This window comes from Gallus gallus, chromosome 4, assembly GCF_016699485.2.
Source record: "Gallus gallus isolate bGalGal1 chromosome 4, bGalGal1.mat.broiler.GRCg7b, whole genome shotgun sequence".
In the NCBI taxonomy this organism is placed as follows: domain Eukaryota; kingdom Metazoa; phylum Chordata; class Aves; order Galliformes; family Phasianidae; genus Gallus; species Gallus gallus.
The window spans coordinates 89,539,130-89,552,248 of record NC_052535.1 but is presented as its reverse complement, the minus strand read 5'-3'; the positions used below and the strand labels follow the sequence as shown (position 1 = coordinate 89,552,248).

At 47.6% G+C, this 13,119-nt stretch overlaps 1 protein-coding gene across 11 annotated transcripts in view; it reads right to left on the bottom strand.

The window, feature by feature from the left end:
- Positions 1–13,119, bottom strand: part of EXOC6B (exocyst complex component 6B) — a 243,507-nt gene that overhangs the window by 163,529 nt on the left and 66,859 nt on the right. For 6 of the 11 annotated variants that reach the window (XM_004936290.5, XM_015286064.4, XM_025149797.3 and 3 more), the window contains one exon: positions 1,890–1,961. The exons of the other annotated variants lie outside the window; for them this stretch is intronic. In XM_004936290.5, the coding sequence (XP_004936347.2) occupies positions 1,890–1,961 (72 nt within the window). The remainder of the gene's footprint in view (positions 1–1,889; positions 1,962–13,119) is intronic. 11 annotated transcript variants of the gene reach the window in all.

Sequence of the window (13,119 nt, the reverse complement as noted above, 5' to 3'; positions counted from 1 at the left end):
AAACTGGATGTAGAAAAATATGTTCTCAACATTTACTTCTGTTTACGATGAAACTGGAAACAGATGACCCCTCACAGCACATTGTGTGAACGGGTAATTAACCAGCTGCAGCTGGAACCCGACTGCTGATCGTTTACATTTGTGGCGCTGATCGTTCCAATCCAACTCAAGAAGGTCACTGGAGGGGTAACGTGGGACATCCCTCCCATCAGAGCTTCTCAGCACGTCCCATGCTGCGGGCTTCATCCAAACCAAGAGTTATCCACCGTGAAGGTTCCAGAAAGGCACTCGGTGCAGGATGTCTCCCCCAGGCTGTGCTGCTGGAAGAGCTTCTTGGGAGCTCCACTTGCCCTTCTGCCATGGGTTACTATTGGACATGATCCTCTGTACCACTCTTCCCATCATGACAGATTCTATCCCAGCATACCATCATAGAATCATAGAATGGCTTAGGTTGGAAGGGATCTCAAGGATCATTAAGCTCCAACCCCTCCGCCACAGGCAGGGTCACCAACCTCCATATTTAATACTAGACCAGGCTGCCCAGCGCCCCATCCAACCTGGCCTTCAACACCTCCAGGGACGGGGCATCCACAGCCTCTCTGTGTCACCATGCACACATTCATATGCAACCAAAAAGACACCAAAATTAGGAATAAAACACACAAGCCCTACCAACTGCACACACACACACACACACGTGTATATATAGACATATGTACGCTTTTTAAAAGGTCTGGTTTCACCAATCTGAAAACAATTATGAGACGAATCAGTTGGGAAAAAAGAATGTAATCAGAACAACATGAAGACTAATTGAAAATTGTTCAAGAACATTTTCAGTGGATGCTCAAAAAGCCACAGTGGAAAAAGGCGGCCGTGCTGGTTAAAAGGCAACCTGGTCGGACGGAAGTCAGGGAAGCTATAAACATAGGAACGTGACAAATGGAATAAGCAGAAAAAACTGAGGTCAAAAGACACGAATCTGGTGTTAGGATGTTAAGTGATAAGGGAAGCAAGAGACACACGAAGAAATCAACAGACAGTCGGAATTCAGAGTCATAGAACGGCTTAGGTTGGAAGGGGCCTTAAAGATCATCGTGCCCCAACCCCCCTGCCATGGGCAGGGATGCCAGCCACTAGGTCAGGCTGCTCAGGGCCCTATCCAGCCTGGCCTTGAATGCCTGCAGGAATGGGGCCTCCAAAATTTCTCTGGGCAACTTGTTCTAGTGCCAATGTACAAGCTATCCATTGCACAGTACATGGTTAAGCACATCCCTCAACCTCAAGCCCATCTGCATATTGTATTATCAGCAGTTTCTTTTTTCGAGTATATGAAGAGTAAAATATTTCAATGAATTGTTCCTGCAGCACAAGAAAGAGGTAGGTGTTGGTTTTTTTTTCCCCCCTTGTAAAATGCACGACTGGAAGAAAATTTTCTCACTAGTACCTGAGTTGTGCAGCGCTAAGCAATCACAACCAAGGCCATGCAGAACTCCTGCTCTGCAACTGAGCCATTTCTATCACAGCCGATAGCACAATTCAGAATATAGTACTGAAAATGCTGCCACAACTTCTCCTAATAGACCAAGTTTGGTTCTCGTGCCTGAATTCAATAAGGCTGATGAAGAACTGGTCAGACCTCATTCTACAGCAGATGATCAGATTGGAAAATTTGGAGTTTTTCCATTGGGGAAACTTGATTGATTTCTTCTACCACAGTACAGGTTAGCAGGCTGTAAGTGCTGAGCCAATGGACTCCTATTTGTAGGTTAGTGCAACAGAATCCAAGTCAGTATTTCAAAGACAGCCCGAGGAAGGCTAGAAATTAGGTTACATGTTATTATCAAAGAGTTATTAAAAGGACAGACATATCAAGTACAAAGTACCTTAATATTTGGAGAGAGCAGAAGACTGAAGAATATCCTGGCAATTATTTTCCACTGATTGTATCTGCAATCCTTAGGAAATGAAGGGAACAAACATTAAAAGAGAGGAAACAACAACAAAGCACAGAAGACGGAGCGAGCAGACAGGAAACCAAAAGCCCTGAAGAGTGGAAGAGGCACCGAAACCATCCAGGGGCACCAAATTAAAGCATTCACCCAACTCAAGGCTATGAACTTGAATGGGAAACGGCATCCCCAGGTGACAGACCTCAAAGGATTAAACAGGAGGGGATGCTCAGGAAAGATCCAGGAGCTGGGAAAGTACAGAAAGGTGAAATATCCCAAAAGAACAGAACAGCTGAGGAATGTGTAGCCTTGTGCTCTGTAAAGTCACCGAGAGGAGAGCACAGCACGACCTGATGGGAAGGGACAGAATGGGGATGTGGGGATTCCTGAGCATATCCCTACCTATTACAGAGGTGAACAAGACACACGGACCCCAGAATGGAGAAGGAACAAGGAAGGGGTTTCTCCTTAAGAGCTGTGTTTAAAACATTCAATTGACATTGCAGAAATGCCACATTCTGAGAGCTCATAGGATGAGAAAATGAACAGCATTACACCTTGGCTTGTTTCTCTACCTTGAAACAAACGTATCTGGAGAGGAGCAGCACACACTGGGCACCGCCTGGGTTTATTTTGTCGACCTTTCCATCTTCCTGAACACTTAAATATAAAATGCAATCTGTAGGAAAAGTTTCTTTCAAATGAGAATTGGAACTGATGTCCTTAAAGCTCACACTTCACCGCGGACTCAACAGGCAGCCAACACTGAAGCCTAGAGGCTGGTTCAGGGAGTAAAACAAATTGTATGTATGTAGTAATAAGGAGAAGGGCACCGAGATCACCTCTTAACCTTTCTTACACCATTGGATACCAAACAATGGTAACATCTCAACAGGAAGAACTACGTGTCCCAAGCAAAGAAACGCTTTCCCAGTAACCCAAACTGCTCCCCTCTGCCCCAAGGTCAGTCCTCCTCCATGACTCACAACCTGATTCACTTTCCCGTAACACAGCGAGTTCAACAATCCAAGAATTTCCAAGTTTCATCAAAATCCATAAACACGTTTTATTCTATCCAGCAGAACACTGAACTTGGCGGGACGGAGTACCACAGCGGTGGCCTCAAGTCAAGAAAAATCCTCTTTTGAAGAGTCAAAACATCTCCCAGGAGTTAAGCTAGGTAGGTCTGGAAACTGGGCATCTCTTCTAAATACAAATATTCTCCTTTGTCATAAACAAAATAGCCGTTAAAAGCTTGTAATTACTACGTGCTTGCATTAACAGCATGTTAAAACCAGGCCAGCCCATTAGATGAGTGAAGTTATCTGGATGGGACAAAGAGGTACGGCCAGGCAAGGATTAATAACCTGCCCCGGCCACACAATGAGCGTTATCGGAGTCGAAATCAGAACACCAAAGTCCTTGGCTCCCCGAGCTGTGCTCAACTTATTTTTCCTTTAAACTCTTCCTTCTTTTTCTTTGTTCTTAATTTGGTCTTTGCCACAAGAAGGAAAACACGAGGCATGAATCTGTTATTCCTACAGAGATCCCAGCAATCCCATAGTCCGACACCTTGAAAAACACAGACGAGGAGTCGTCTGCTAATTAGTGCCTACTTCAAGGTCAGCAGTTGTGGTTGAACTGGAGCTGAGAGCTTTCAGAAGTCACTGTGATGTTCCAGGTTTCCCCAGGATGATGCAATGTCCACCACAAAGCCTGGTGGTTCCAGCAGCTCACTACCTTGCGAAGATGAGCAGAGGGCTGCAGAACCTCCCCTGCAAAGACAGACTGAGGGAGCTGGGCTTGTTCAGCCTGGAGAAGAGAAGGCTGCAGGGTGACCTCATTGCAGCCTTCCAGCACCTAAAGGGAGCCTACAAACAGGAGGGGAGTCAACTCTTTGGAAGGGTAGATAACAGCAGGACAAGGGGAAATGGTTTCAAGTTGAGGGAGGGAAGATTTAGGTTGGATATCGGGGGGAAGTTCTTTACTATGAGAGTGGTGAGGTGCTGGAACAGCTGCCCAAAGGCTGTGGATGCCGCGTCCATCCCTGGAGGTGTTGAAGGCCAGGTTGGATGGGGCCCTGGGCAGCCTGGTCTAGTATTAAAAGTGGAGGTTGGTGGCCTTGCCTGCAGCAGGGAGGTTGGAGCTTGATGATCCTTGAGGTCCCTTCCAAATCAAGCCATTCTATGATTCTATGATACCTCCATTCCCATGCATTTGCCCAGCTCTGACCTTCACCTCTGCACCTCATCAAGTCTTTGGTTGCCTGGACTAAATCAGTAACTTTTATCCATCTTTTCTAGCAGAAAAGAGGAGAAGTTGCAATACTGTCCTCTGACAAATTAAAGATATTAAGTTCCTTGAGCATCTTACTGTAAATCCTGTTTCCTAATCCCAAAGAAGGTTCAAGCTGTGCCATCTTTGTGCAACAAAACCAGGAGCAATATGAGGCCAATTGCTCTATAAACCGCCTCAAGCTATGCCTCCATCCAAGTCCCATTCTCCCCCAGCCCACTGCATGAATTTCAGCAGCCACCACTGACCTGACCCGGAGCTCACACTCAGTCAGCGTTTCTAATAAATCATAGAACCATAGAATGGCCCGGGTTGAAAAGGATCACAATGATCATCGAGTTTCAACCTCCCTACTATGTGCAGGGTCACCAATCACTAGACCAGGCTGTCCAGAGCTACATCCAGCCTAGACATCTGTTCCAACTGGTTTTTACTGAGGTTTCCAATTGAACCCTATTTTTCCACATCTTCAAAGAAATGAACCCTTCTTGGTGTCCTGGACTGCCTTCAAAGTCCTCATGGAGCTTTATTTCTATATTCTCATATATTACTCCTCCTAAGATGGCAAGGGGGTTATTTTTTGACCACTTTGTTAGTAACAAGTGGAAGTAATCCTACAAGCTCCCACCTACCATTAAAAAGGAAGTAAGAAAAAAAGGAAAGAAGAAAACATGTTAGACCAAGTTAAGCACTCTCATATTGGTTGTGAGACTCAAACAGTTGCCTGGAAACGAAGCAGACCATAATTTCCAATCATGGCAGTTCAGGAAGATGCTTCAGTCGAAGGTGTTTAGGTGTTGAGATGGGAGTGGTGCTGCTGTTTTATTTCTCAGGGCTGCCCTAGAAGAAAGCTGAATCTTGCACTGAGGCCTCAGGCTCACGTTGCATCTCAAGAACTCTTCCTTGCAGTAAATGAGACAGAAATCCTCCTAAACGTTGTGAAAGAACAGCAAGAAGAGATGACAGCATGCAAATAGGCTATAAAACAGTCTGGTGACCACAGCTAAAAATGAAGTCGTACAAGATGAGAAGCACCTACCAGATAAGATATGCAGCTGCCGATATCAAGGAAAGGATGCCAATAAATCAAGAACTTTGCCCTTTAAAAGAACTCACATTCACCTAAAACAGACTCCATAGACAGATCAGTCTTTGTTTCTGTTTGTTGGTTTTAGGTTTTCTTTAACTCTTCTGGCTCTTCTAAGACACTGGAAGCACCAAGCACCAGCAGCTGACCCCAATACCTCATTCAGTGCCTTGAAGAACTCTGCCAAGCTCACTGCTTGCTGGTGGAGCTCACAGGTCCCCAGGACCCCAACCCATCACCTCCTCATTGCCCCACGTGGAATTCCATGCTGTGCATCACACCACCATGCATGGAGCAAGGTGAGGCTGAAGGCATCCTCATCACACCTGGAAAACAGCACAGGGAGAAGCAGAGCAGGAGGAGGGGGAGAGAGAGACTGAGCCACGTGCAGCTCCAGCACTCCCTCTGATACACAGTGCTCGGCTCCACACGGGAAAACACTTAATCTGCAATTTCCCCCTTTCAGACACGGTGAGGAATGAGGTCTCCTTGTGAGATCAGCAGCACGAGCAGCCAAGACGGGCAAGCAGTTTTGCTCAAGGCCACATAATAGTTTCCTGGTAATTATCCTCATTCCCCGCTCACCGGGCTACACTGACATCAGTAGCTTCAGCCTCACAGCCAATAAATACAACCTTCAGTAACAGCACTAGAAAGCAAATATTAAGCACAGGGCTCTCTGGAGTGAGCTTACCTCTCTGCAAGGGGTTCTTTCATCTCTGCAACAAACCCACTGAGCACAAAACCTGACCCTGGAAACCTGCACCATGCAGTCCAAGGGCTGAAAACTGACTTACTGTACAGAAATGAAGTGAGACACCACAAAAATGAGGCCCACCCTAGCATCGAGGCCATGTGAACCCCTTCAGGTCTTCAGGATGTCGAAGCCTATTGCAGAACAAATGTGTTTTCATTTTAGCTTCATTTCCAGGATGTTGGAAAGTCAATGATAAGAGGGCACCTCCATGTGCTTCCAATCATTTTGGTCAAGGAATGGTCCACTGACACTTCTGGGTGCCCCATTCCTGGAGGTGCTCAAGGTCAGGTTGGATGGGGCCCTGGGCAGCCTGAGCTGGTGGGGGGCAACAAGCCCACAGCAGGGGTTGGGGCTGGGGGACTGTCAGGTCCCTTCTGACCCAATCACTCTGTGATTCTATGATTCTGCACATCACAGAGATAATTCACTGATGCATTAATTCACATGCAACTTAGGCAAGAATCCCAGTGGTCGTGCACAGGTCACATCACAGAATGTTCAAGGTTGGAAAAGACCTCTGGGATCCCAAAGCCCAACTCACCCCCACCATGCCCACTGACCACATCCCCTTGGTGTCACATCTCCACAGTTCTTGAACACCTCCAGAGATGGTGACTCCACCACCCCCTGGGCAGCTGTGCCAATGCATTATCACTAGAAGAAATTTTCCAGCCTGAATCAGACTCTGCACCTTTCAGGACTTTCACACAGATTATGGTCTCCAGGTGCTAGAGCAGGTCCCATTTTGCAGTCATCCAACCATTCTGAGGAACACAAATGGAAAGAAAAGTATTTGATAACAGCCAAGAAACGATCTGACATCGTGACCAGGTGCTTACAGACACAAGAAACTCTGTAAGTGGCCATGATGGGCTATTCCAAATCCTCACCCACTGCAGAACGGGGGGTCCATCTGAAACTGGGGGTTATTCTAACAAATGGAAAAATGCTTTGGATTATGGAAGGTGGTACCCAGTCCCTGGAGGTGTTCAAGGCCAGGTTGAATGGGGCCCTGGGCAGCCTGGTCTGGTATTAAATGTGGAGGTCTGTGGCCCTGCCTGTGGTGGGGGAGTTGGAACTTGATGATCCTTGAGGTCCCTTCCAACCCAGGCCATTCTGTGATTCTGTGAAGGTTACCTCTTTAATACCTCAATTCTGACTCTTGTTGAAGTCCCACATTAAAATCTGACTTCAAGGAAAGAGGAAAGGAAGAGGAAGACAAAACAAGTCAAAAAACAGAACTGTACTTTGCTCTCATTTCACAAGTTCAGCTGAAAATTGGGTATTTTCCATTGCTTTTATGTTTGTCCCACGTGGAACAAACAACAGTGGGCCACCATCACCAGGCAGCTGTCTCAAAGCTCCCATGCGGGTGGCAGAGAGGTTCTGCAGGCCCTCCATAACCATCAGCATTACACCTACAATAGACCAGATACCAATACAGACACGAGGATTCACTCATGCTACTCACTGGCCTACAGAGTGAAGGGGGTGAAGAAGTGCATCCATTCCTGCTCAGTTCCCCTTGATGAAGCTCTGAACCCAGATCCCACACGACCACCAGCACTGACCCATGGATCCCTGCTGTCTGGATTCTCCTGGTTGTTCTGAAAGAACAATTTGGTTCTCTCCCCACTTCTCCACCCAGTAGACTTCACATCCAACGTTCACCAACCACCACAGCTAACTCTGGCTCTGCGCTGTGCTAACATTCATCACCCTTGAGCTAACTCTGGTGCTGGATGAGTTTCCTTCGGCTTTTCCATTTACAACAACCTTCATGGATTTGTTCCAACAACATCTGCCATCACAGATGCAACACCGCAGCATTAGGTCCACACAAGCCATCCCTCACCAAGAATCAACATGCCAACCCAGAAAAAAGCTTAATGTGTGAGCTGCAATGTACACACAGAACAAGGGATGTTGGCAGGACAAGCCCTCATTCCCCATTTGCAGCTCATTACTTCTGGTTTTGGCCAACACAGAGCCTCAGGAGCACTAGATATACCTGGCCAAAAAAGTTCTGAACACCTACAGGGATGGAGTGTCCATGGCGACAGATGGGGCCCTGAGCAGCCCGAGCTGGTGGGGGGCAACCAGCCCATAGCAACGTGTGGGGATGGATGGGCTTTGAGATCCCTTCCAACCCAACCACTCCATGATTTCACAGAGCCATCAGCTTGGGCATGGCATGAGGTGGCCAAAAGCAGCAGCAATTTGTCGAGGACAGCGACAAGGTCACCAACGCAGCATGTTTTACCAAATCACAAGCATCTCCATTAGATTCTGGAAAGCCTCCTCCCCAGTTTAGCTTTCTATCTGTTGCCAGACAGACCCTGTAGCACTTATACTTTTATTTGCATCCTGGTATTTGGCAACAGTAAGAAATATTTCCTAGCAGGAACAAAAAAACCTCTTCTATTCAAACTGAAACATCCACTGGACATCCCTGTGGGCCCAATTCCCAGAACACTGAAATCCAAACCTCCAAATGGGAAAAACATACTGATTGCCAGCCAGCAACTCCAGGTGTGGCAAGCCAAGACCTCAGTAACAGTCTGCATCACCATCTGTCTGCCACACAGTAACTGGGGAAACATTATTGTTCCAAATTTGACTCGCTTCAGCGTTAAGAGAATTGCTTCAGTATTAATTAAATGTGCCTCTTTGCAGCAGCACAGAAAGCTCACGTGGACAACGCGCTGATTGCATCTCTGGAACCAGTGGGCACAGCACAACAGTCAGCAAAGTTTGCTGGCATGGAAATACCGCTCAGATGAGGACGTGAAGGAATCTTGCAGCCACACAGCTCCAAGAACCACCAGGGGAAAATTCACCAAGCGCTGTGCAGAGGGCAACACAGCAGGACTGGTCCCATCTGTGGCAGTCACAGCCCCTCTTCCGAGAGGGCACGCTCAGCACAGGGTGCTACTCCACCTCCTGCTTTGGCTTCCCTCCTTGCAGGGTGCCCCAAACCTGGTTGCATCTCCACCTTCACACATCCTAGCCCAGAAGCAAGAAGAAAACCATTTCTTCATCAGCACCCCAACAAGCACAGGACAGCTGTAACGGCTTATTTCACCCCCTCTAAGTTCTACGGCTCCATTTCCACACCATCTATTGTGGCAAATCAAGGCGTGCGTCAATGTCTTCCATTTGGAGAGCTCAAAATCCCTTCCACATCCCAACGGCCACATCTCGCCCTCTTCCTCCTCTTGCTCAACAGTTTGGAAGAAATGACGCTGGGTAAAGGAGCAGAAAGAGTCCAGAGTGTCTCAGGACGAGAAGGAAGGGATTGTCCCAATGCGGATTACATTGCTATGTTGTTAATTACACCGAGCCAGTCTTCTACAGAGATTACAGGCTGCCACACTGCTGCTGGAACCTCTGAAGTCTCTCCAAAACCCTCCTTCGCTGCTGCTAGCTCAGTGCTCTTGGTCGCGTCCCAAGCTGTGCTCTGATCAAAGCCCTCCCCGTGGTCCCTGCAGATTTCAACACTTGTGGTCGCTGGATCCCCTCGCCGAGCCGTTGCCTTTCGACGCCCATCGCTCGCTGCTCCATCCAAGGGGCGATTAGGCACGGCTCTAAAGCGGTGCTGGCACTTGAAAAGCTGTTTGAAGGCCTGGGACGGGCTTTTACGTAATAATCATGAGTTTGTTTAATTAGGCTCTGCAAAATGTTGCAATTTTAGATCAAACCGTTCAAGCTTTTATGCCCTTTCTCAGAGACGTACTGTATCATGAAGGAAAACTTGAAGTTAGCGCAGCAAATGAGCTGATGTGGAACCATGTAAAAACACATTTCCCCCCCCCAAAGATCACTGTATCTCTCAGCAAAGCTCCAGCCCCCAAAACACAGCTCTTATTAATGAAGGCAGAACTTCATCTCGTCAGCAGCCCGAAGACCAACTCAAACTCACGCATCACTGACAGTGAAAGAAATCACATGCCTTCCTTTGACTAAACTACAGTAAACCTTCCAAGCAGGAGAAATGTTGTAACCTACTGTGCCACCACAGTAAGGAAATGCCTTAATGAGAAACCAAACCCCAAGGGTCATTTCTGACCTACAGAAGAGCAGCTTTTGCCACCGCTTATATCACTTAACTGAAGAGATCTGAAGAAGTTGGACATACAGCTTTTTCACTGTGCCCAAATGATGAGATTTGCAAACTCTTCCTTTAATACAGGAATCCAGAGATAGTCCACAGCAAGCACTTTTCCCCAGGCACTGAGATATAGAAAAGGCCTCAGCTTAAATAATTAACCATACCTAGGGTCATTTCATAGTCAGATTGAAAAGAACACACAGGACTTTGCTAGGTGGTTGCATATGGAAAGCTGGTCTCTCGCTCTGAGCCCCTCACTGCTCCCAGGCTGTTGCTATTTCAGAGGAAAGACCATTTCCCAAATATATTCTAGAAGCCCACCCTGCAGAGCAGCTGAGATGGGTATTAAAAGCACCCCAGGACGGACCCAGCAGCCACCAGGAGACCCCCCCTACCACAGGGAGCCAACCACCGCCTCCTACAAGAGTTCACACCTGGTGAAACTGAGATGCGTGGGGAAGTTTTAATGCCTGGGAGGTGATGATAGCAGTCATTGGGTAGGGAAGCATTTCACACAGCTTCCCAAGGACACCAATGGGGCATTGCAGGCTCGACAAAACCTCAAGCTGTATTGATGGATACCAAGGGGTGAAGCTCCCTGAAGATAACAAGAATCCCCAAATTAGCCTCAAAGCACAGCACACAGAAGCCTTAAAGTCAAATGTCAACATTCCCAACTGGCTCTGATATAAACAGGATTATTCTCAGCCTTCCACAACCAGCCTTCTGGTTTTTAACATCTTATGAAGACAAAACCAGGTAGCACTGGTCCTCCATGCAGACCTAGAGGTGAACTTCCCAAACATCCTATACAAATGAACCCAAGGTACTCCAAAAATCGTTTCCAACTCTCTGTTCAAACTCTTGGAGGGATCAATTATTGAACCATATTCCTCGAAGATGCAGAAGGAGCACCCATGAGATCAAACAGAAGCTGCTGAAGATGAGGAAATGAAGCTGCTATCCATATGCATGAAGAAAGAGCCATCTATAAATAGAAAAGTAGGAAGTCTCCTTTAGGAACATTATTTATATCAAGTTGTACTCGTTCCCAGCTTCAGAAGTGAGAAATAGGAGGAGCAATAAAACTTTATTGCAAGCCGATGTAGATATCGGGCGGCAGATTTCTCATCTCTGCAGTCCCATAAACTGCTTCACATGAGAGCGTTACGGCTCCAGAACCACAGAGCAGAACGTCGGCAGAGCGCATCCCCAGCATGCACGAATGGGAGCCATCGCCCATGGAGGTGTTCAAGAACAGCGGAGATGTGGCACTGAGGGACGTGGTGGGGATGGGTTGGGGGTGGGTTTGGTGATCCTAAAGGTCCTTACTGGTTCTGTGAGCCTTCTAGGGATGCTCCTAGGTTCATAGAATGGCTTGGGTTGGAAGGGACCTCAAGGATCATCAACCTCCAACCCACCGGCCACAGGCAGGGCCACCAACCTCCACATTTGATGCTAGACCAGGCTGCCTAGGGCCCCATCCAACTTGGCCTTGAACACCTCCAGGGTTCAGTTCTTCATCCACCAGGACCCCCAGGTCCTTCTCTTCAGGGCTGCTCTCAAGGACTGCTCTTTCCAGCCTGTATATATGCCTAGGATTCCTCCAGCCCAAGTGCAAAACCTTGCACTTTGCTGTGTCAAACCTCATTAGATTCACCCAGGCCCACCTTTCGAGTGTGTTGAGGTCAGGCTGGGCGTTCAAGGAGCAGCTCTGCTGCGCCCCATTCGTGTTAGCTGAGTTCACAGGGCAGAGATACTTGAGGTTTCAGAGCACATTTTGCCTTAGGATCAGGAACACAGCCGACTGCAACAACTGTCACATAAAGGGAAGCACAGCACGCAGCTGCCTACGCACTGTCTGGGCAAAGGGCAAGAAGAATGCATCCATCCCTTCTGACTACTGAGCTCCTGAGCAAAGGGGAACACAGGAACATTTGCTAGCAGTAGTAACGTCACAGCGAGTTTAGACAAAGGCCTGGAATGGACTAACAGCTAAAAAAAGGCAAAACAAAACCCACAAACCTTTTGACTAAAAAGAAGACAGCCAGGCAGCCTCTGAAGAAGCAGAGAGCCAAAAATCTGCTGAACACCTTTGCTGCTCTTTCACATCAAGGCTACTGTCTCTGTTGTCACGCCACAGCCAGAGGCAGCACAGACTGGAAACAGTGAGCAAAACCCTGACATTTGGGTTTGGTAAACATCCCTGTAATGGCACAATGAATCCGGATCTCAGCTCATGCATTCCACGGGACAATGATTAATGGACAACGGTACTTCTGAGACAGATGCAGACAACCAAGCCCTCAGCACCGCCTGGAAAAGGCCTTTCCCTGGGCTGGTGGCACCCTGCATAGAGAAACAAGAACGTACAGACAACTCATGTGCAATCTGGAGAGATGCTCTGCCGAGATGTACAGCCCTGAGAAGCGTGTGTGAGTGCTCAGCTGCTCTGTGCCACACTCAGCACCTCCCCAAATAGCAAAACTTGGATTTCCCTTCCCCTTGCAGCTACCCAACAGCTCACTAAACATTCCAGTCTTCCTGAAGGACCTCGAGGCTCTTGCTGCTCCCAACTCCTCCATGAGAGCTCTTCACTCCTTCTGACAGCACAAATTAGAGCCCCAACGTCTCCCACACAGCACTCCTATAAACATGGAACACATCAGACTAAGCAAAGCCAAACGCTTCAGTCTTGGGTAAGAAGGGCAGCATGAGAGCCCCACTGCCTGTGATGCCCCATTGCTGCACTCCTGGGGAGAGCCACCGCCAGCACGCATTGAAGAAGATGGAAGAAAGACGCCCTATTTTGTTTTAATTCAAGCAATTATTTAAAGCTGCAAGGGACCTTGTTTTTAAAATCACACTGGGTGCACTCTATATATTCCATTCAGAGTGACACAAAGAATTATAA